Source organism: Muscardinus avellanarius, assembly GCF_963383645.1.
Source record: "Muscardinus avellanarius genome assembly, chromosome: X".
Classification (NCBI taxonomy): Eukaryota; Metazoa; Chordata; class Mammalia; order Rodentia; family Gliridae; genus Muscardinus; species Muscardinus avellanarius.
In genome coordinates this window covers 94294469-94319470 of record NC_137792.1, presented here as the reverse complement: position 1 = coordinate 94319470, position 25002 = coordinate 94294469, and the positions used below count along the sequence as shown (strand labels likewise).

General features: G+C 40.6%; 1 protein-coding gene across 1 annotated transcript in view; it reads right to left on the bottom strand.

Annotated features, from left to right (window-relative positions):
- Nucleotides 1-25002, bottom strand: part of TRPC5 (transient receptor potential cation channel subfamily C member 5) — a gene marked incomplete at both ends in the record, with an annotated part of 154452 nt that overhangs the window by 34385 nt on the left and 95065 nt on the right. The window contains one exon of the mRNA XM_080718693.1: nt 7336-7531. Coding sequence (XP_080574819.1) covers nt 7336-7531 — 196 coding nt within the window. The remainder of the gene's footprint in view (nt 1-7335; nt 7532-25002) is intronic.

Here is a 25002-nt window from a genome sequence, read left to right as displayed (position 1 = left end):
ACCTACCTCATAAGTTTATTGTGAATATATTTAATGAAATAATATTCATAAAAAGTTCATTGTATAGCCTGTGGCACATAATAAGTGGTGAAGAAATGGTAGCTATTAATAGTTTTGATGATAAATAGAAAACACATAGTTTAGTGCCTGGCATTTAATAAAGGCTTGTCCATATGGCCAGATATTCCTGATATTCTGATCATTGACTTTTCTACACCTTAGAGAAGCTCTACACTCTTAGAGCTAAAAGATGGAGGCCAGAGACTTGTCCAGGTCAAGCAATGAGCCCAGGGTACTGGGTCCAGCTCAGGAGACAGCCAGCATGAGAGCCCAGAATGCAGATGTGAGAAGCCACAAAAACACACCTTACCTCCTTTCAATATTTTTCTAAAAGCAGGCTCTGAACCTTGTCAAGTAGCTCTTAGAGACACAGTATTTTGCATGGTTTTCTTCATTGCTTGAGCATATTTCCTGTTAAGGCAATGAGGATCTCATTCCCATTTGAAAAGTTATTTTCTTGAGGAATCATAGAATTGGAGGCAGAAAGGATCAAAGCCATCTCCTACAGCTTCCAGTCAACATCAGTCTCATCTCTGTTGGTGTAGAAGCTATTTCCTTGCCTCAAATAAGATCTAAGCCCCTATGCCCACTTGTCTATCTTTCCAAAATTGACCAATCCTTCAAAGCTTAGTTCAACTTCTGCTTCGAGAATCTACCTCACAATAATCCAGTCAGATGGGTACGGGTTGGAGCATATCCAGGAGAACAGAAACCACTCCAGGTCTTTCAGTCCTTGAAGACTGAATTCAGGAATTGGTTATACAGGTGATGGAAAAGCTGAGAAACTAAATGAGCCAGTGAGGCAACTCAGAATTAGCAACAGTAGAATTCCTCTTATTTCTAGAGTTCTAGGGGCAACAAGAAGAGGTAGTGCTAAGAGGCCCTAAAGACTGGGGTTCTTTGGCAAAGCTAGAGACAAGATGGGGCTGACCTGTGAAAGCTGGTGCCAAGAAGAAAAGGGATGCTGGTGGCGGTTGATGAGTTCCAGAGAGGATACAACTACTGCTAAAAGCATCATAAAAAGTGAGGTTGGAAATAGGGAAGAATTATAACAACCCATTCCTCATCTTCTGGTTGGTCAAATCTGCCCAAAGGCCAACTGGCAAGGGATTGTAGGGAATGTAGTTTCTTTGCTACAGAAAAAGGGCAGGAAATAGAACTGCAAAAGCAGCCAATGAAAAGTTTAATTATCATTCCCATTTCATACAGAAGTCGAATGAGGCAGAAGGAGGTAAAATCACCCAGAATCATACAAGCGGCAATTCAGGTTTCAAGTCTAGGCAGTCTGACTATTCTTAGGCCCATGCTTTTGGTAATCACTGATAATTATATTCATGGTAATAGAGATATTGTTATTTTACACATTGAACTTTTCCTTCTAAACTATACTTCAAGCTTCCTAATGACATTGACTGTGTCTAATGACATTGACTGTGTTTATATCCATGATGGCACCTGGTCCTTGCATCTTTTATAGAAGCTATCAAATTTAAATTGTTGATAAGGAGGTATTTGCAGGTTCCACATTACCTGAGGGAGAGGGCACTTTTAAAATGTCCTTGATGGTTCTGAATGTTTGCTTTCTCCTTAGTGAAATGTGGCAGTCCCTGATCGGATTTCAGACAATGGTTTGGCAACAGGGAAAATTAAGAGCTGAGAAGAGGGAAATCAATATCTAGATTGCTTGAGGGGATCCCAAAGGGAAGAGACAGTTATTAAAATTTGAAATGGCTCTGCTCCAGTGTCATAAAACTCCTACAGTTTGAATCACCTGGAAAGAGTCTATCCTGTTTTTTAGATTTAGCATATCTTTTATGATTTAGATTGTTCAGTGGGATTAAAAGTTGGCTGGGTTATTATTGTCTTTTATTTTCTTAAGAAACAGCTCTTGGGAGCTGAGATAGAAACATAAGTATGTTAGATGAAGCCTCAGTGGTTTCTATCCTGGAAGAAATTAGGGATGAGAATGGGCCCTTTGTCCTTTCAGGAAAATGTAATATTTTGTTGCTGGAACTGATAGGACAAGAAGATGGGACAATTCAGATTTGTGATGTAACTAGAAAAAGAAAGGAGGTAAAATACTTGTAGTGTAAATGCCTCTTGGGTGTTTATTGCTTTCAAAGTCAAGGTCAATGTGATAGTGTAGTAATTCTGGGGTTAGTGTACTTCAGTTCAAATACAGACTGCCTCATTAGCATACTGGGAAGAATATAATATTATACTGAATATAATCTTATACTGTACATTTTCCTTCTTTCTCTTCCGTATCTTTGGTTGTTTTTTCTCAGTTTTTGAGTGGTCTGTCACTTTGCCAACATCAGTATGCCCTAGGCTTCATTTTCAGCTCTTTTTTTTCTATTCACACTCACTCCCTTAGTGATTACACCTATTCCAATGGGCTTAATACCATACCTCTACTGGTGACTCCTGAATCTTATCTCCAGGCTGGACTGCTCCTCTATATCTATGGACCAATGCCTTCTTAAAATCTCTCTCTCTCTCTCTCTCTCTCTCTCTCTCTCTCTCTCTCTCTCTCGTGTGTGTGTGTGTGTGTGTGTGTGTGTGTGTGTGTGTATGTGTGTGTGTATTACTGGGAATTGAACTTAGGGGCATTCTATTTCTGGGCTACACCCCCAGCCCTTTAGTTTTTTGTTTTCAAACAGCATTTTGCTCAGTTGATGAGACTAGTCTGAAAACTGTGATCCTTCTTCTATCTCAGCCTCTCAAATATTGCCATGACAGGTGTGTACCACCATGCCCAGCTTCAACATTTCCCTTCTGATGTATGATTGGCAGCTCCAACTACACATATCCTAAAAGTCAATTCTGGATCTTTTCCCTTCTTCCCCTCTACCAATTCTGCTCCATTCCCACTATCTTTTTTAATCTAAGTAATGAGTAACTCCACCTTTCTAGTTACTCAGGCCAAAAACCTTGGTCTCATATTTTGTTCACACCCTGTATCTGATCTTTCAGAATACTGGACCTGTATTCAAAATATATACAGAATCTGACTACTTCTCACAGCCACAATAATGACCACCCTGGTATAAGCCACTACCAGATCTTCTTTGGATAAATTCAGTGGTCTCAAGATTGGTTTTTTCTGTCTTTGTCCTTACTCCCCTTTCAGTCTATTCTCGATTAGACACAGCAATCTTATTCAAATACAAACTAGATCGTTCACTTTTTCTATTTAAAAATTTTCATGGCCCCATATCTCTCAGAGTAAAAGCCAAAGTCCTGACAATGCTCTATGACACCCTACATGATCTGTTTTTTATGTCCATCACCTCTGTGACCTCATCTTCTACGACTCTTCCCTTTGTTTATTCCAGTCACACTGGCCTTCACAAGGCGGAAATCAGTGTCAGTGTAGCTGAACGCAAGATCTTGTGGCTCTGTAAAAGAACCTGCTTCCAAGTTCCTTTATGTTGTTTAGAGAATTCACTTATATGTAGTTTTTGGAACCAAGGCTTCCTTGTTTTTGCAGGCTGTCAGATGGAGGCCACTCAGATCTCCTAGAGGTACTTGATTTCTTACCACACAGCCTTCCATTTTCAAGATGTTCTCTTCTGCTACTAGTTATGGAAAACTCTCTCTGTGTATGTGTGTGTGTTACTGAGGGACTGAACCCAGGGGCATTCTCCCTCTGAGCTACACCCTCAGCCCTATTTTTTTTTTATTATTATTATCTTGTTTTGAAACAGGGCCTAAGTTGCAGATGGCCTCACTAATTAGTTGAGGCTGGCTGCAAACCTGTGATCCTCCTGTCTCAGCCTCCCAAGTACTGGGATTATCTGCATGCACCACCATGTCCTGCACACTAGTTTTTTTTTGTTTGTTTGTTTGTTTTTGTTTTTTTGTTTTTTTTTTTTTTTTTTTTGGTGGTACTGGGGTTCCTGGAAGCCCTTCTACCTCCGGGCTACGCTCCCAGACCTATTTTATATTTTTGAAACAGGGTCTCTTACGCCAGCGCGGCTGGCTTCGAACCTGCGCGATCCTCCTGTCTCCGCCTCCCAAGCGCGGGGATTACAAGCGTGCGCCACCACGCCCGGCACTAGTTCTTTTTTTAAAAAAAAATTAGCAGTCTTTCTAAGTTACCACACACTGGCCTCAAAATCACTGAAGGTGCACTGTGATCCTGCTTCATCTTCCCATGTACAGGAATTAGAGGTATGTGCCAGTGCCTGGCTAGAAAGCTGCTTTAAAATGACTCAGATGCTGGATGTAGAGATACTTGGGAGTCTGAGGCAGAAGAATTGCAGGTTCAAGGCCAGCCTCAGTAACTTAGCAAGGCCCTCAGTAACTTCGTGAAACATTGTTTCAAAACAACAACAACAAAAAATTGGGCTGGGCATGTATCTCAGAATCAGAATGCTCCTGGATTCCATCCCCAGTACAATAATAATAATAATAATAATAATAATAATAATAATAATAAAAAAATAACTCAAGTGATTCAATAGCTCTACCTGGATAATCTTTCTGACTAGTAGTAACCTTAATGCATCTGCAAACTCCCTCTGGCCATGCCATGTAACATAATCACAAGTGTGATATCTCATTTTATCTAGTGGGAAGGAGAATATTTTAGGGGTCTGCCTTCCATAGTGATATTTAGACTAATACACCAATGCATCAGAATGTATGCCAGCTGTATTGCTGGTGCAGGCTCCTGGATATTATCTGCTATTCCAGATGTTTCCCTTTGCTTTCTGGATTGTGGAAAGGTCTAGAAGTGTGCCATGGGAAATAGCCTTAGTGGTGAGTATTTACAAATCAGAATTGAAGTATTTCTAATATTTTCAACAATGTAGTAATTATGTAAGTGCATAACAGTTAGTTATCAGTCCTAATTAGAGGGTTAAAAATCTTAGTGGAGCCAGGCGTGGTGGTGCATGCTTGTAATCTCAGCATTTGGGAGGCTGAAGCAGGAGGGTCACGGTTCACAGCCAGCCTCAGCTACTTAGGCCCTTTGCAAATCAGTGAGACCTTGTTTCAAAATAAAAAATAAAAAATAGGGTTGGGGATGTAGCTCAGAGGTAGACTACCTCTGAATTTCATCCCCAGTACTGCAAAAAAAAAAAATCTTAGTGGAGGTACTTGGAAGGATAATGCAGGAGGGTGATTACAGGCGATAAAAAATAAATCAAAGAAGCTGTAGTGTAGCTCAGTGGTAGAATGCACCTAGCTTAAATCCCCAGTAAAACACACACACACACACACACACACACATACACACACTTTTGTAGAATGACCCTGATTTCAATCCCTAGTACCCCCCCACACAGTAGATAGTCAGATTATAAGAAAAATAAATTGAGAGTAGATATTTACTTTGCCATAAAAAACTAAGGTTGGATCCAAACTGGTCATATATCTTCTATCTTCACTATTTCTAATCTATGGGTAAAAAAATACTGCTGATTGAAATGGTAACCTGATGGTTAAACTAAATTAGCGATGAACTCTACCTAAGAGCATCTCACAGTGGTACACAGTTACCCATACCCATGAAAGCCCCTTTCTTGCTGAGACTCTTGTCACTGGAATTTCCAGTTTGGGAAGGAAGATATTTGGAGTGAAAAGGGAGATAGGGCTCTCCTACCTAGAAACCCAGATCAGCTAAATTCACCCTGGAGATTAGTGAAACACCAAAAGGGCTAGTCAATTGTGCTCATGTTCCCTGAGTTCCTTAGTGAGGCAAGAATATAGATTCAAAGATTTAAAAATATTTTCAACAGATGGCAAGAAAGTCTTATTAACGAGAACAACCTAATGTAGATTGCTGAGATTCAAGAGACTGAGTTGAGACACAATTGCTTTGGAAAGAAGTGAATCTACGAATGGGAAAAGATAATGTAAGTTATTAATTGAGGCTGACTCTTTTTTTATTAGATATCGAACCCAGGGCTTGCATGTGCCAAGCAAGTGCTCTACCTCCGAGGTACATCCATAGCCTTTTTTTTTTAATGGAGTACAAGATATTAGAAGCATACATGCACACATCTCTCATTTAGCCCTTCCCCAATTCCTACCCCATTTCCTCCCTCTCCCTCCTTCTCATTTTTGGCTTAGTGATTGACTTTGATATGTTTGTGAATGTACATTAGAGAAATTCCCTCTTACCCCCTTACCCCCTTCCGATCTTCCTATTAGGTTGCCTTAGTTGCTCATCTATGGTTTCTCCTTTTCTTTCTTTCTTTCTTTCTTTCTTTCTTTCTTTCTTTCTTTCTTTCTTTCTTTCTTTCTTCTTCCTTCCTTCCTTCCTTCCTTCCTTCCTTCCTTCCTTCCTTCCTTCCTTTCTTTCTTTCTTGAAGTACTGGGGTGGAACCCAGGGGCATTCAACCTCAGAGCTATATCCCCATTCCAATTTTTTATTCTTTATATTTTGAAAAAGGGTCTCACTGACTTGCAAAGAGGATCACTAAGTAGCTGAGGCTGTCTGCAAACCTGGAGCCTCTTGTCTCAGCCTCCCAAATGCTGGGATTACAAGAGTGCGCCACCAGACCCAGCTATGGTTTATCCTTTTTAGTCTAGAGTTTCTCCTATGACCCATTTTCTCCCTAGCTTCTGCTTATTAGGGAGAACATTAAATTTTTTACTTTTTTATACCCACTTCCCTGTAAATGGCATAATTTTGTTCTTTTTTATGGCTGAGTAAAATTCCATTGTGTACATAACACATAGTTTTTTTGTGGGTGTGTTTTTTTTCTTTTTGGTGGCACTGGGGTTCCTGGAAACCCTTCTACCTCTGGGCTACACTCCCAGACCTATTTTATTTTAGTTGGAAACAGGGTCTCTGAAGCCAGCAAGGCTGGCTTCGAACCAGCACGATCCTCTTGTCTCCGCCTTCCAAGCGCAGGGATTACAAACCTGGTGTTACATATCCCATAGTTTAGTAATCCCTTAATCTATTGATGAACATCTTGGCTGGTTCCATACTTTGGCAATTGTAAATTGTGCGGCTACGAACATAGACACATATGGATTTGTTTGGTACTTTGGTTTCCATTCTTTTAGGTAGATACCCAGAAGTGGTATTGCTGTATCCACAGCCCTTTTTATTTTCATTTTGAGATAGAGTGTAAATAAATTGGCAAGGCTGGCCTCTAACCTTCATCCTCCTGTTTTAGTCCGCCAAGTTTCTGGGATTACATATGTGCACCATCATACCTGGCCAGATTGTTTCACTGAACTTGCTATGGACAACATACCAACGTGACCCTCCTGAAACTAAAGCAAACACCCTTGCAAAGCAAAGCTACTCACGGCAATTAGCTGGTAAGAGTTGTTCATCATGGCGATCAGCATGTTCAGTAGCACTACCAGAGAGATGACATTGTAGGTCCCAAACATCGTAGCTCCTACGAACTCGGTGAACTCGTGTCTGGCTTTCACATTGGTGACATAGAGATTTAAGAGGCCAAATACAGACCAGAAGAGTGACTGAAGAGTTTCAAAGAGCCTAAAAGAGATCAAAGAGCAGGTACGTTAATTCTCTAAGAAGAGGAAGAAAAGAGAGCAACTATGAAGTGATCTATGAGTGGACTCGGACTTGCAACAGGTAAACGCATGAGCTCACGTATTTTGGTCTCTTCCCCACACAACTAATATCTAGGTCAGTGTGTTCATTTGTTCTTATTTCTGTCTTATTTTTGTTCTTATACCTGGAATACTGTCTCCCTTCGCTCAGCCCATACACACTCTAAATATTTTCAAGTTGTATTTGAAGACTACTTCTTCCACCAAACTCTCTCTTTCATCTTCATAGGCAGTTAAGCACAGTGGTTAGGAACATAGTGTTTGAGTTAGATTGCACCGGGTTAAAATCTCAGCCTTGAAACTAGTTAGCTGAGTGCATATATAGCAGGTCATCTTTTCTTTTCTCTGTTAAGTGCTAGAGATTGGATACAAGAACTCACACATGCTAAACACATGCTCTACCACTGAGCTACACATCCCACTTACAAGTTACCATTTCCGATACATCTTTTGTGGCTTTGACAGGGCTCATAGGCTGCTAAGCTCACAGGAGGAACTTGAATATTTTCTACCTAACACTTTATAGAGATTATTGTTAATGAACTATTATTGAGAACTTACTATACCTAAGTATATCAGACACTTTTCTGTATATTTGCATTGTGATCCTTATAAATTGTACTGTTTCTATTGAGGAAACAGAAGTTTAGACATTAATTGTTTCTACAAGGAAAGCCACCTAGTAAGTGCTGAGTCACAATTCAAATCCAGTTCTCTCTAACCCGTCCATTTGTATTGGAATGTATGGGGCAGCCCAGCTCTTCTCCTGAGTAGTTGGCATCGTCTCCACCACAGGAACCATGGCGGGAACATACGATCTCCGTAGCAAGTAGCATTCCTGGTTCTCTGTGCTGATATTGCACATTTGTTAAACAATGAATGAATGGGTGGGTGGATGAATGAATGAAATGTACTACTGATTATTTTATTCTTGAGTTCTCAAAGTATTTGTTGCTCGTATTTTGAGTGCTGATTGTAATTACTTTGAAATGTACTTTGATTAGAAAAGCAACTGGAAAATGATGCTGCTGAAAAAAATTTCTAATAAATGTGTATTTTATCAGAAAAAAAAACAAATCCAGTTCTGTCTGACATCCTGAAATCATTGCATTCGTCTATATTAGATGCCTTCAGAAATCATTGTTTTCCATCTTAGTCTCCACACCCAAAATTGTAACTTTTCAATGCTTTGCTTTTGATATTTAAGGTTTCTTTTGCCTTGCATTCAAAAGTCTACCTACAGCAATGGTATGCAGCCAGCTCCTGGGTGGTGCTGGATCAGCCATTTTCCAAGCACAAATAGAAGTACAGAACATAAGAAATTCTGCTTTAAGTCTGAATACAGATTTCGGTTTCAACTAGGCTGCTCTTACTGCACCCAGTGTATTTTGAGAGGCTTAGCAATTTGTTCTTGGAGGTGAACAGAAAGTATTATTAAAAATCCAGAGGATTGCATTTTGCGGACAGTCTCATCATTACTTAGTGAAACCCTCCACAACTTAGTGAGACTCTGCTTCAAAATAAAGAATAAAAATAGGACTGGGGGTGCAGCTTGGAGTCAAATGCCCCAGGGTCCAAACCCAGTACCCCCAAAAAAGTCCCTCTCTCTGGGAGAGATCTTTCCCTAGATCTTGTTGTTCTGCCCTCTCCCCTGTGTGATGGGGGTTGAATCCAAGGGGATTCTACCTCCAAGCTACACCCGAAACCCTACTTTATTTTTATTTATTTATTTATTTTTATTTTTATTTTTTATTTTTGATGGTACTGGGGATGGAACCCAGGGGCCTTCTACCTCTGGGCTACACTCCCAGACCTATTTTATATTTTATTTGGAAACAGGGTCTCAAACCAGCTGAGGCTGGCTTTGAACCTGTGCGATCCTCTTGTCTCAGCCTCCCAAGCAGGGGGATTACAAGCGTGTGCCACCACGCCCGGCCCAAACCCTACTTTATTTATCATTTGGAAACAGGTCTCACTAAATGGGCTGAAGGCCTCACTAAATTCCTGAGACTGGCCTCAAACTGGAAATCCTCCTGTCTCAGCCTCCCAAGTACTAAAATTATAGCCATGTGCTACCATTCCTGTGGGGCTTGTTGTTCTTCTTAAAGTGGTTCCATCAGTTATTCTCTAGCCTATGGCTTTGTTTAATTTTCTTTGTAGCACTATAAACTCCCTCCAATTATTTTGTGGTTTTTGCTTTGTTATTGATGTTTACATTTTTTTCTATCCCTCTCCACTAGAATGTGAGCTCTATGAGGGCAGAGGCATCCAGCTTCTATGTACTTGCCACATAATAGACACTCAGAGATAGTTATTGAACAGCTGAATGAATATGTTTTTATTGTTACTATTACTATTATTGTTAAGTAGGTAAATGCTAAGCCCATGGACAAGCGCAAAGCCAGGAGGCTGTGTGTTCACTGGATGAAGGCTATGCTCTGCACTGGCCTGACCTCAGGGAGCCTCCTTCAGGATTGCCTGAGCAACATGCACACAGCCCTTTTCAACCTATTAAATGACTCTTCTCTGATTATCATAGATAACTCCCATGATCCTTTCAGCATCACTACTTGTGAACTACCCTAGAAGGAAGGTGTGTGTGTGTGTGTGTGTGTGTGTGTGTGTGTGTGTGTATGTGTGTGTGTGTGTGTGTGTGTGTGTGTGTTGCTGGGAACTGAACTCAGAGCATTGTGAATGCTAAGCATGTACCCTATCAATGAGATAAGCATGTACCCCACCAATGAGATTCATCCTCAACCGAAAAAATTTACCTTTTTGAAATAGAAAAATTCAGCTGGGCATGGCAGCACATGCTTGTAATCTCAGTACTTGGGAGGCTGAGACAGGAAGATCACAAGTTTGAGGCCAGCCTCAGCAATTGAGTAAGACTCTCGGCAACCTAGCAAGACCTCATTTAAAATTGAAAAGTAAAATAGGACCGGGCATGGTGGTGCACATTTGTAATTCCAGTATTCTGGAGGCAGAGACCAGAGGATCGTGGTTCTCCGACAGCCTCAGCTACTTAGTGAGGCCATTTGCAACTCAGGGAGATCTTTTTCAAAAAGATATAAAGACTAAAAAACAGCATTGGGTGGTGTAACTCAGAGATAGAATGCCCTTGGGTTCCATCTCCAGTACTGCAAAAATAAAATAAAATAATTAAATAAAATAGCGATGGGATATAGCTCGGAGATAGAATACATTGGGGTATATGAGGTCAAAGAAAACAGGCCCAACAGCAAGAAACAGTCTTTATTCAGGAATAAAACCTGGAAGGAGGCAACTGAATGGGGGGTAGAGCCCGCAAAACTCAGAGGCTCACCTCCTTATAGGCTAGGGACATTTTACGGGGCAAGGCAGGGGGATACAGGAGTAGCCATGTAAGCTTCTGGTTGGTGTGCTAGTGGCCAGGTCATCTTGAGGCAAAAAATTGTCATGGGGCATTGTTTCTGTGTTCCTTTGTTCTAGGTCCTCGTCCAGTATGACCCCATGGCCAAACTTCACAGTCCTCACAGTGTCCACAGGATGCCTCTGGTTTCATTCCCCAGTACCACACACATACACAAAATTAGCTGAGTGTGGTGGCACAGACTTGTATTTCCAGTACTTGAGAGACTGAAACATGAGGATTTCTGGTTTGTTATCAAACTCAGCAACTTAGCAATACTTTCAGCAACCTAGTGAGACTCTGTTTCAAAACAAAAAATAGAAAAGGGTTGAATGTGTAGCTCAGCTGTAGGATACCCCTGGGTTTAATTCCCAGAACCACATACACACACAAAAAGAAAAAGTGTGTGTGTGTGTGTGTGTGTGTGTGTGTGTGACTTAATTCAGAGGCATTCTGTGCCTGAGTTACACCCCCATGCCTATTTTATTTTATTTTATTTTTGGTATTTGGGATTGAGTTTTGGGGTCATTCTACCTCTAAGCTAAACCCCAGCCCTATTTTTTTTATTTTTTTATTTTGAAACAGAGACTCACTAAGTTGAGGAGCAGCTCATTAAGTAGCTGAGACTGGCAGTGAACCTGCAATCCTCCTATCTTGGCATCCAAATATTGGGATGGCAAGCGTGTGTCACCATGCCCCGTTTTTATTTTATTTTTATATTGAAAGAGGATCCCACTAAGCTGTGAAAGTCCTTGCTAAATTGCTGAGGCCGGCCACCAACTTGCAATCTTCCTGTCTCAGTCTCCCAGTACTAGGATTACAGGTCTGCTCCTCCATGCCTGGCTTTTTATTTTTAATTTAGATATAATAATTGTACAAATATAGAGGCTGCCATGGGAAATATTTATACATATTTATAAAATAATGATCAACTCAGGGTAGCTGGACATGATGGGGCATCCCTATAATCACAGTATTTGGGAAGTTGAGACAAAAGGGTTATAGGTTTGAGGCCAGCCTCAGAAATTTAGTAAGATTCTCAGAAACATAGAAAGATTTTGTTTCAAAATAAAAAGGACTGGGGTATAGCTCAGAGGTAGAATACCCCTAGGTTAAAATCCCAGTTTCCCTCCTAAAAAAATCAGGGCAATTAGCATCTTCGCTATCTCATTTATCTTTTTTTTTTGTGGTGAAACATTCAATGTGCCTTCTTCTAGTTAGTTTGTAATATAAAGGGCCTTATTGTTATCATGGTCACCCTACTAGGCAAAGGATTCCAGAATTTCTTGTTCCTGTCTAATTGAAACATTGTGCCCAACAACGTCTCCCGCTTCCCTGATACAAAGATTTCTTAAAATGAAAGTCCTTACTTTCTCCAGCCTCCAGTAACCACTGTTCTACTTTTTGCTTCTAGAAATGTACTTTTTGGTTGATTCAAGTTAGTGCAAATTGATGAAGCATGTGAGAACCAACAGTAAGATAAATCTTCCTTTCAGAGGCCACAGCAAAAGAACCAGAAAATATGGCAAGCCACACCTATCACAGGATCTGAATTTCCCGGAGTCTTTACCAATCTGGTCCAGGCAATGCAGAATATCACAGATCCTGGAAGACAGTGGAAAAATGTAAGCAATAGGGGGTTTGGAAATCTGAACCTGTCAGGAGGGCATAGTCAGGATTTAGTAGTGTCCATTAGTTATTAGAAGTCAGGACAGGAAGAAGGCAATGTCAAATCAACTAATATAACAGCTGATGACAGAAGCTGGGGCAATTGTGGTTCAAAAAGAAAGCAAGTAGCTGCAGCAAATAAAAGTGACATTATGAAGTACCAAATTTCCAGAAGTTGAATGTATTCAAATACAGGAAACATTTGATAAATGTTCATTGATTGCAAGACAGATAGCAAGATCACAAATAGGGCAAATATGAGTATTTTTTGTGTGGAAATTTCCTCCCTCTGAGGTACACTCCCAGCCCTAGTGAGACTCTGTTTCAAAACAAAAAGTAGAGCACCAGGTGGGCGTGGTGGCGCATGCTTGTAATCCCTGAGCTTGGGAGGCGGAGACAGGAGGATGGCGCAAGTTCGAAGCCACCCTTACTGGCTTAAGAGACCCTGTTTCCAAATAAAAATATAAAATAGGTCTGGGAGTGTAGCCCGGAGATGGAAGTGTTTCCAGGAACCCCAGTACCACCAAATTAATTAATTAATTAAAAAAATAAAAAAACAGAAAAGGACTGAAACAGGGTCTTGCTAATTTATTGAGGATGGCCTTGAACCTGCGATTTTCTTGTCTCAGCCTTCCAAGTACTGGGATTACAGGCATGTCCAAGTTGTAATTGTCATGTTTGTAGGGTATATCTGAGTTGGTTGCTTCTCCTGAATGTATAATGCTACATTCCTTCATTACCATTCCCAAAACCAGTGTGTCTGAAACAAAACTGCAAAGGTTAAAGCTTGAGTGCAGATTTTACTGCTATTTATTCCATTGACTCATACAAAAATTTCTTAAAATGAAAGTCTAGGCATGTAAAATCTGCTCTCAACTGTGGTGATGTTCTAGTTAGGGAGATCCCATCCATGTATTTGTACAAGAGGGGGACAAGAACCACCATTTCACCATTTTGGTGGTTGGTAGAGAGAATGCACTTAACATAGCGCACAAAATGGCCACAGTACTGCCGGGCATGGTGGCACAAGCCTGTAATCCAAACATTTGGGAGGCTGAGACAGGAAGATCTCAGTTTCAAGTCCAGCCTCAGCAATTCAGCAAGGTTCACACATCAACTTAGTGAGACCCTGTTTTCAAATTCAAACTAAAGTAGGGCTGGGGGTGTAGCTCAGAGGTAGAATGCTCCTGGATTCAATCCTCAGTAACATGTATGCATGTGTGTGAACACATACACATATCATAAAGTGATCTGGTAGCCAGGAGAAGCTGATGGCTTGCTGGAAGGCATATTCAAGTAAAGTAAGAGATTAGTCCATGAAATGGATAGGAATATTCTGGGGAGATGATTATAGGAAGCACTGTGGCTTCTAGACTCAGTCAAATTCACCAGCAAAGGGCCACCGCTTGGATAGGAACAGCATTATTTTGTATCTGTGTCATAATAAAATTATCACAGGGGTGGAAAGACTTGTTGGTGAGTCATTCATATATGCAAATAGCATCTCTTGGCGTGGTTCCCTCGTAACCTCATCCCACTAACCCCTCTTCACTCTATACTAGTGACGTTGTTAGTGATACCTTCACAAATAAACATAATAGTATTTGGTCTAATTCCTTCCTCAATCCTCATTTATCTCCTCTATCTGGCTCCTCCAATATCCTTTCACTATTTTTACTGCTCTCTCTTCTCTTTTTTTGAAGTCCCTTTTGTTTCCTTTTTTCCCCTCTGGCTCCCACATATGAGTGATGGATCATTTAGCATAGTATTCTCTACTTCCACCCATATTCCTGAAAATGACATAATTTTGTTCTTCTTTATGGTTGAATAAAACTCCAATGTGTGTATGCACCACATTTTCTTTATTTATTCACCTCTTAGGTTGGTTCTATAATTTGGCTATTGCAAATCGTGCTTTTATAAACATGGGTATGCATGTGTTACTCTAGTATTGTGACTAATTCTTTAGTAAAGATTTCAAGGAGTGGTATAGCTAGGTGACATGGTGCTTCCATTCCCAGACTTTTGAGGAGCCCATATGCTGATTTTCATAGTGTTTGTACTAATTTATAATCTCATCAGCTGTATGTAATCATTCCTTTTCCCCAAAATCCTTGCCAGCATTTGCTATAGTTTATATTCTCAATGATTGTCATTATAATAGGGCTAGGGAATATCAGTTTAGTTTTAATTTCTATTTCTCTGATTACTAATGATGATGAACATTTTGACCTTATCCTATCTTATGTTAAAATTTGATGACCTAGATGAAACAAAGGCTTATATTCTTTTTTTTCTTTCTTTTTTTTTGGGGGGGTCTGGGGATGGAACCCAGAGGCATTTGACCTCTGAGCTACACCCCCAGCCCTATTTTTTATTCTTTATTTTGAAACAAGGTCTCACTGAGTTGCAAAGGGCCTCACTAAGTAGTAGCTGAGGCTGTCCTTGAACCACAATCCTCTGGTCTCAGCCTCCCAAATGCTGGGATTCCAAGCATGCGCCACCATGCCCAGCTATTTTCATTCTTATCAGTTTTGCAGTTTTCCTGGTCCTGCTGGTTTTTTTTATTTCACCATGTTTCTTTTTTAATGACTGAGCACTGAACCCAGAGATGCTCTGCTACTGAGCTACATTGCGAGCCCTTTTTGTTTTTGAGACAAGGTTTTGCTTGTCTTAAACCTTTACAGGCTTGCCTCAAACCTGTAATCCTCCTTCCTCAGCCTCCTGAGTAAATGCGATTACAGGTATTCATCACGATGCCACTGAAAAGCTTTAACTTTGGATGGAATGGCCCCTCCCTATATCCATGTCTAGTCTCTACTTCCATCTTGTCCTCTGTTCAGCCCAACTTATGCTTGACTTTCCAGACTTAGCTTCTCCTCCTCTACAAGGCTGCCTTAACTCCTTTCCTACACAGTTGGGTTAGAATCCTCTTCTGTACTGCCAGTGTCCTAGCCTCATTCCATAAATGTATATATCACAGTAAAGGCAGTAGAACAGAGTTGCTAAAAGTGAACTTCACCTATTAACTGTGTGATTTTGGGAAAGTTACAAAACGCCTTTACACTTTTTAAGTGTCCTTATTCCCAAAATTATAACTAGTAGGAAAAAATGCTAATTGCTAACATTCATTACAGCCTTACTATAAGCCAAGCATCATACTAAATGCTTTACATATAATATTTGATGAGAACCCTGTGAAATGGATATTATTGATTTTCTGTTTATCAGATAGGAAACTGAAGAACAGAGTAGTAATACAAGCAGGATGTAGAAGAGGTAAGATTTGTAGGAACTTTTTTTTAAATTCTAGAGCCCACACACTTAATCATTTTATTCTGCCCTATAAGATATTGCATGTAAAGCACTCAGCACAGGGCTCCACTTATGGCAAATGGGAAAGATGGCAGCTAGGATGTAGCTCGGTGGTAAGGTGCTTGCTTAGTACGTGTGAAGTCCTGGGTTCCATCTCTAGCAACACACACACACACACACACACACACACACACACACACACACACACATTGGTGCAATTTGATTTTTTTTTTGCAGTACTGGAGATAAAACCCAGGGAAATTCTACTTTCAAGCTACACCCCCAGTCCTATTTTTTATTCTTTATTTTGAAACAGAGTATCACTGAGTTGCAAAGGGCCTCAATAAGTAGCTAAGTCTGGCCATGAACCTCCTGTCTCAGCCTCCCAAACCCTGGGATTACAAGTGTGCGCCACCATGCTCTGCTGGTGCTATTCTATTTATGTGTGTCCTCCATTAGATTATGAACTTCCACAGGATATGGATGTCATTTAATTTTTTCATGGCACTGGGAGTTGAACCCAGGGGCATTCTACCTCTGAGCTACACTCCCAGCCCTATGTATTTTATTCTTTATTTTTGAACCAGGGTCTCACCAAATTGTGGAGGGCCTCACTAATTAGCTGAGGCTGGCTGTGAACCTGTGATCCTCCTGTCTCAGCCTCCCAAATACTGGGATTACAAGCATGCACCACCTTGCCCGGTTTGGATGTCATCTTAATTCTCTATTCTCCCTGCCTGGTACACAGGATTTGCTGAATAAATGTTTGTTGAATAAACCTCTAAAAGATTATGACAAAATGAATCTGACCAAGGAAAATACAAACTAGTGGAAGGATATGAACTGAAATTAGTGGGGTAGTGAGAGTCAGTGAAAAAGAACCTTTAAAATTTGATTAGAAGCTGGATATGGTGGCACAGACCTGTAATCCCAGTATGTGGGAGACCAAGACAGGAGGACTGCAGATTCAAAGCCAGCCATGTTTAAAACAAACAAACAAACAAACAAACAAACAAACAAAAAACAACAAAGCCAGGCATGGTGGTGCATGCCTGTAATCCCAGTACTTGAGAGGCTGAGACAGGAAAATTAGAGGTTTGAGATCAGCCTCAGAAACTTAGTAAGGCCCTCTGCAACTTAATGAGATCCTGTTTCAAAATAAAATATGAAAAATAGAACTAGGAGTGTAGCTCAGAGGTAGAATACCATTGGGTTCAATCCCCAGTATAAATAAATAAATAAATAAATAAATAAATAAATAAATAAATAAAATAAATCTGGGAATGTAGCTTAGAGGCAGAATGCCCCTGGGTTCAATCCCCAGTACCACAACAATAAGTAAACAAAATGTCTGGTCAAAACAGAGAGGAAAAGACAGATATGGCAGTGCATTCCTGTCACTCCACTGTATATGGAGGCTGAGACAGGAGGATTTCAGGTTTAAGTATAACCTGAGCAACTTAGTGAGATACTGCTTTGAAATAAAAAATCAAAAGGGTGGCTGGGGCAGGAGGGTGTATCTCAGAGGTAGAATGCTGCTGAATTCAATCCCCAGTATCAAAAAAAGGGGGGAAGTCTTTGATGGAGAGTAAGTTTGTATCCATGTGCATAAGTTGGAAAGATATGAGCTGAATGATGAATGGAGAAATCACTGATTAAATAGGAATGGCTGTAAACAAATGGTAAGTTTGTAAAGAGTTAGCAGTAGCCTGCTAATTCACGACTGTCTTCTTTGATTTTATATGAGTTCAGGACTATTACAACTTTATGCAGTAAATCTTCCATAGCATTAATAAAATGGTTTTATACCTATGTCCCTCAATAAAAGTGAAGGATGGATCTTGTATGTCTGGATTGACATTCTGATTCTGCTGCTTATCTATGCATCTGAGGGCAGCCTGCCTAACTGCTATGGACTCTGGTTTCCTCATCTGTGAAATGGGTAAAATAATTATATTTACTTAATGGAATGTGGATTAAATGTGTTAATTCATGTGAACATGATTTGTAATAGTGTCTGGCCAGAGAATTCAGGAAAATCATAGTCATTTGTTATTATTATTCTTAAAATTTTCATGTTGATATTTTTGGTGCTACTGGGGTTCCTGGAAACTTTTCTACCTCCGGGCTATACTCCCAGACCTATTTTATACTTTTTTAAAATTTGGAGACAGGGTCTCTTAAGCCAGCGAGGCTGGCTTCAAACCTGCATGATCCTCGTGTCTCTGCCTCCCAAGCACGGGGATTGCAAGCGTGCGCCACCACAACCAGCTCATGTTGATGTTTTATGTTTCTTTATCTTCTTAGATATTTGCTCATGCACATATCTAGCTGTACATAGTTGCAATAATAGTATATACAACTTTGGGTTTTAAAAAATTATACATTTTGGGCATTTTCTTCCAGTATCTGGGGGGCTATGACAGGAGGATTGCAAGTTTGAGGGCAGCATGTGATAACTTAGCAAGATTCTGTATCAGAATAAAACAGTAAAAAGGACTGGGAGTGTAGTTCTGGGGAGGAATGTCCCTGAGTTCAACTCCCAGTACCAAAAGAGAAAAATTACACATTTTTGATATAGACATTTTTGTATATATGCCCAGTCTTCATATGTATCATATTAATAGATGTTCAATATCCCATCCGGAAATTACCAAGCCTGTCTGAGTTTTCTTAATACTTTGAGAACGGATGGCACACTTAGATTTCCAGATGAAATGATTGGGAGAGAGAGCTAATAAATTGGACGACAGAGTCAAGACTCAGAAAGATTTCAACAGCTTAGAGCAATGGGCTGGAACTAACATGATGAAGTACAATATAGGGATCAATGTAGACTTTTGCTCTTGGGTCAAGTTCCCAAATACAGGAAAAGAGAGGGAGGAGAAAGGCTGTTTTTTTTTTCCTGAACACAAGCTCAAAGTAGATTAGGAGAGTGACATAAATGGGCACATCACTTCAGTCATCCTAAGGAGGCAGAAGCGAAAGTAGATAATCTACAATTAAAGATAAAATTGATCCAGGCCCATCAATGTAATTACAAATATCTTCCATGTAAAACTGGCAGAATATGAATGAGGTCACTGGATTTATGGATGTTTATTTGCTGGCTACAATACTGTACTACACTTATGCTGAATGCTACCACCGGGGAACATCAGGTAAAGAGTTTATAGGTTTCTATCTGTATAATTTCTTCTTTTTTGTGGGTCTGGGAAGGGAACCCAGGGATATTCTACCTCTGAGCTACACTCCCAGCCCTATGTCTTTTCTTTATTTTGAAACAGGGTCTCACTGAGTTGCAGAGGGCCTCACTAAGTAGCTGAGGCTGTTCGTGAACCGCGATCCTCTGGTCTCAGCCTCCCGAAAGCTGGGATTACAAGTGTGCGCCACCACACCCAGCTTGTATAATTTCTTATAAGTGTGTGTAAATCTAAAATGATCTTCAAATTAAAAGTAAGAAAAGATAGGGCTGTGCCACGTGTGGTGGCACGCATTTATATTCCCAGTACTTGGGAGGCTGAGATAGGAGAGGAGAATCACAGGTTGAAGCCAGCCTCAGCTATTAGTGAAGTTATCAACAATTTAGTGAGACCTTACCCTGTTTCCAAATAAAAAATGGGCTTAGGGTGTAGCTTGGAGGTTGAAAGCCCCTGAGTTAAAACCCCAGCACCACCACACACAGAAAAAAAAAAAGATTGCTATCAGACTCATCTGTTCACTTAACCATTCAGTAGGCTTTTGAACACCTTTATATCTTAGGCCCCTTTATGGTGACTCAGATGGAAGAATGGTGGGAGAGAGATACAAATGACTAAAATGTAACAGATTATGTATTTAATGGATAGTGCTTAGAATGTTATGGAAAACATGGGAAGCCTACAGCCAAGAGTAAGAAAAGGGTTTCCATCAGGTAGCACTGGCAGAAACTGGAAGGTAAGGTCACCATCTTCCAGCTGGCATGTGATGTGATGTGCCAGGGCCTGCAGGGCTGAGATGCTCTCACTTAGCTGGCAAACAGCAAGATGTTGACTAAGGAGAAGACAGAAAGGCTGGAGAGACCTGTGTGTTTGAATAAAGTGGTGAGATTTATGGAGTAGATTCAGCTATGATCGTGGGCATGAAGACAGGGAGGAGAGGATGAGACTGGTTTTTAGAAACTTTCAAATAGCAAGTGGAAGACTGCTGTGAGGAAAGAAGACTGGCATCAGGAAGACCAATTAAGAGGTTGCTGAGCTGGGCGTGGTGGCACACACTTGTAAATCCGGGGCTTGGGAGGGGGAGACAGGAGGATCTCACAGGTTCGAAGCCAGCCACACTGGCGCAAGAGAACCTGTTTCCAAATAAAAATATAAAAAATAGGTGTCTGAGTGTAGCCCGGAGGTAGAAGGGTTTCCAGGAACCCCAGTAACACCAAAGCAAAGAGAAAAAAAGAGGTTGTTGAAAGACAAGACAGGCCGAGTGGTACATGCTCCAAATATCAGTACTTGGGAGGCTGAGATAGGAACATCTCAGTTTCAAGGGCAGTGAAAGGTTATTGAGACTCTGTTTCAAAATAAAAAAGTTATGGAGCTGAAGCAGTAATGCATTTCTGTAATCCCAGTACTTGGGAGGCTGCGACAAGAGGATCTTAGGTTCACGGCCAGCCTCAGCACAACTTAGTGAGCCCCTCAGCAACTTAAAGAGATCCTGTCTCAAAATAAAAAATAAAAAGGGCTAGGAGTATATATAGCTCAGGAGTAGAATGCCTGAGTTCAATCTCCAGTATATAAAAAAAAGAACAAAAACAAAGAAGAAAAAGAAAAGAAAGGAAAAAGAGTGACAGTTGTGGTAGTCTTGGGGAGAGATGATAAAGAGCTGGGAGATGGTACCTGGGAGATGGTACGCATGAGCTCGCGAGACTGCGTGTGCGCATGCACGTTTACGCGCATGCGTACAAGTGTCCAGTGGACTCAGCAACTGTTTAGCTAGTAGTAACTGACATGGCTGAGTGAGCCACTGGATGCGTTTCATGAGGGAAAGGGTAAGAATCCCAGATGACTACTAGGATGGTGTCATTTAACGAGATGAGGGATTAAAGTAGAATTAGGTGTGGGAGGGTGAAAATAAGGAAATAAGGAATTTAGTTGTGGACATTTTGTATTTGAGGAATCTAGGAAACAATCCAGTGTGTTCAGGACACCCCTACAGACGAGGGCTTGGGGCTCGGAATAGAGACAGAGGACTGGCAAGTTAGCTCACTTTCACCCTTTTTTCCCCTCGCACGATTATATAACCAATTCCTGTATTTAGTCTTCAAGGTTTGAACGATCTGGATTGATTTCTCCTAGTCGCTTCTCTTGACAGCACATGAAGGCCAGGAGCTCCAGGTCTGGAATACCGAACTTGAATCACCAATAGTGTTGTCACGTGCTTGTCAGCAAGGACAGTGAGTTCCCCTTATTGTATGCCCAGGAAAAAAGAATTTTCCCCTTTTTAAGCAGAAGGACAGTTATGGCAGTTCTGGGGAATCAAAAGAAGGAGGATGACAAGCAGGCACCAAACTTCTCAGCAGTTATATAAACAAGTTCACTTTGCCCATCTCTAAAAGCCGAGATTCTGATGCTCAGCCTGAATAAATGTATTTAAATTGGTATTATAAATGCCTGAAATGAAGCATTTAAAAAAAAACATAAATTGGAGCCAGGCATCAGTGTAAGGAAATATCAACAGATTGAAGGAAAGTGAAGATAACATCACTGTTGATTTGCCTCCAGCATGACAATGCTTCTTTTACCTGACACCCCAAGATATAATTTTTTGTATGACAATGCCCATCCTTGTCAACTGTCACTGCTGGGCAAGTGATGGGAGCGAAATGTCAGCTGGCAACAGGGATGTTCATAATCACTACAATTTACAAGGAGTCATTTCATAAACTTCCTCAGCAGAGTTCACGTGACAGGGTAATTGGAAGGCACCTTGCATTTAGGTGTTCAGTGCTTGTCAAACACTTTGATGGGAACATATTTGGTCTCCTGTTGCCCATGCCACTATTAAATTTCCCTTTATATTGAAAACAGGTTGATGTGAGTTCTGTCTCTAGAGTAAAGCAGGAGAGTAAGAAGTTCCTGTTCAGCAGGCACTAACAAAGGGGTCAGTTGAAATTATGCACTCCCGATTGGTTTAACAAAATAGGACTATCTCAGCCAGGCACTCTGGTGCAGACTAGTAATCCCAGTAATTGGGGGAGCAGAGAAAGGAGGATCACAGGTTCAAGGTAAGCCTCAGCAACTTAGACCCTTTTTCAAAATAAAAGACAAAAAGGGCTGAAAGTGTAGTCCAGAGGTAGAAGATTTCTGAGTTCATTCCCCAGTACCACATATGCAAAAAGCAAAGAAAAGAGCATCAAATCTTGGCTAATCCATTTGGGCCATTTTCTTTCACACAATTTTGGTCTTCCTATTGAAGAGTTTGTCCAATTTTGGAAAGAGAGACAGGGGTATGGTCTAGTGGAAGGATGAGGCCTGCAATGGGCAATGAAGTAAGCCAACATATTTCAACTTCAGTTCTCTGGAATATCATCTTGGAGAGATCATTTGAAAAATAAGAGGGAGAGCATCTGTAGTTAATACATCTGGGAAGATCTCTCTCTGGATCATAGATTCATATTAGAAAGACTCTTAATCCCACAGTGAAGACACCTTTTATATCCTATCCCAGGATTTCCAAAACTCATTTAATCACAAATTCCATTTTCAACCCTATTAACATACCACTGAAATGTTTTTATTTTTATTTTTTCCAGTCCCTTTTATGAAACCTGCTAGAGACAAATAACAGGGGTAGGTTAGAAAACATTGTTTTTTTTTTCTTCATCCACCATCAGTACAAATTTCCATCAAGTAGAAACCCTTTTCCCTCTTGGCCTTGGAACATATTCTAGAATGTTCCACTGAACTGTCTTAGTTTATAGAATTAAAGGAGAAAAATCCAGCTGGGTGTAGTTGTGCATGCGTATAATCCCAGTACTTGGGAGGCTGACACAGGAGGGTCCCAACCTGAGGTTGGTTTGTAGCCAACCTCAGCTGCTTAGTGAGGCCCTCTGTGACTCTGTGAGACCCTGTTTCAAATTAAAGAGTAAAAAATAGAGCTGCGGGTATAGCTCAGAGATAGACTGCCCCTGGGTTCAATCACTAGTACCACAAAAAAAAAAGGTGAGGGAAATTTATTATGTACTATTAAAAAATAAAAGAGAATATAATTTTGTCATTTGTGGTAAACTAAATAAAGCTGAAAGACATTATGTTGAGTAAAGTCAGCCAGAAAAACAAATACTGTATGATCTTATCCATATGTGGAATCTAAAATTGTTGGTCTCAGCTGGGCATGGTAGAGCACCCGTATAATACCTATACTTGGAAGGCTGAGACAGGAGTTTCACAGCCAGGCTCAGCAATTTAGTGAGAAGCTGTTTCAAAATAAAAGATAAAACAGGGCTGGGAGTATAGCTTGGAGGTAGAATGCCCCTACATTCAATACCCACAACCACCAAAAATAAAATGTTGATCTCATAGAAGTAGCAAGTAGGGTGTTAGTTACGGGTGTCTGGGAAGAGTAGTGGAAGGGAGAGAAGGATGGGGAAAAAGTTGTCATTGTTACAGTCAGGCAGGAACAAGAAGTTCTTCTGGCCCACTACCGCATAGCAGTGTAACTATAGATAATGATAATATGCTCTGTTTTTCAAGATATCTACAAGAGAGGATTTTGAAAGTTTCACCACAAAGAAATGTATGATGTGATGGGTCTGCTAAATACCTGACTTGATTATTACACAATATGTACACATATGGAATCAAATTTTGCCCCATAAATAGGTACACATTTTATGTACTGATTAAAAACAAAAGAAAAGCTGGGATTGGTGGTGCACACCTGTAAATCCAATACTTGAAAAGCTGAGACAGGTGGATTGCAGGTTCAAGACCAGCCTCAGCAATTTAGCAAGGCCCTCAGAAAACTTAATGAGGCCCTATTTAAAATAAAAAGTAAAATAGCAATAGGGGTGGAACTCAGAGGTAGAATGCTCCTGGGTTCAATCTTCAGGGCCACTAAATAAATAGATTAAAAAAAAACCCTGAATCTTAATTTAATGGTAAGATTCTTGTATGATCTTTGGGTCATTACTATGAATACCAGTGATGAGTCACACTCTACAATGCAGATGGAGACAGAAGTAGATGGACTGAGTCCATGCTCAGCCCAGGGCAGCTCCTATAGTAACAAATAGCCTCAGCTTTGCTTATTTTATTTCTCTTATCTATTTCCTCTAATACCAATTTGTCAGAAAGTAAAAGCCGTTCTGGAGGTTTGAAGGTCTCAAGAAGTAGGAGCGCGCGCATGAGTGTGTGTGTGTGTGTGTGTGTGTGTGTGTGTGTGTGTGTGTTACTGGAGAATGAACCTGGGACACTAGGTACCTCTGAGCTACACCACTAGCCATTTTTATTTTTACTTTGAAACAAGGTCTCACTAAGTTATAGTAGGCTGGACTTGAATCCGCAATCCTCCTGTCTCAGCCTCACAAGTATTGGAATTACAGCTGTGTGCCAGCATGCCTGGATAGAAATAAGGATTTATAGTAGGAAGAACAGGCACAGGAATTCCATGTGTCCAGAGGCAGTGAACTAGTGGAAAAAGAGTCATGATCAGTCTCTGGCATCCCAAATACAAATGAGAAACCTTTTCAGTCAGTGCTTGGTGCCCCTCTACCAACTTGAATCCTTACATTACTCTGGCAGGTGAGCTGATTCTAATCTTGTCTCAATGGGTACCCTTTCTAACTTAACTTTGTGAAAGGAAGTGCATTAAAAATTTTCCAGCATGCATTGGTGGCACACATCTGTAATCCTAGTTCTTGAGAGGCTGAGACAGGAAGATTGCAAGTTTGAAACTAGTCTAAACAACTTAGCAATACTGTTTCAAAATAAAATGGTTGGGATTGGAGTTCAGGGGTAGAATGCCCCTGGGTTAAACCTCCAACCAAA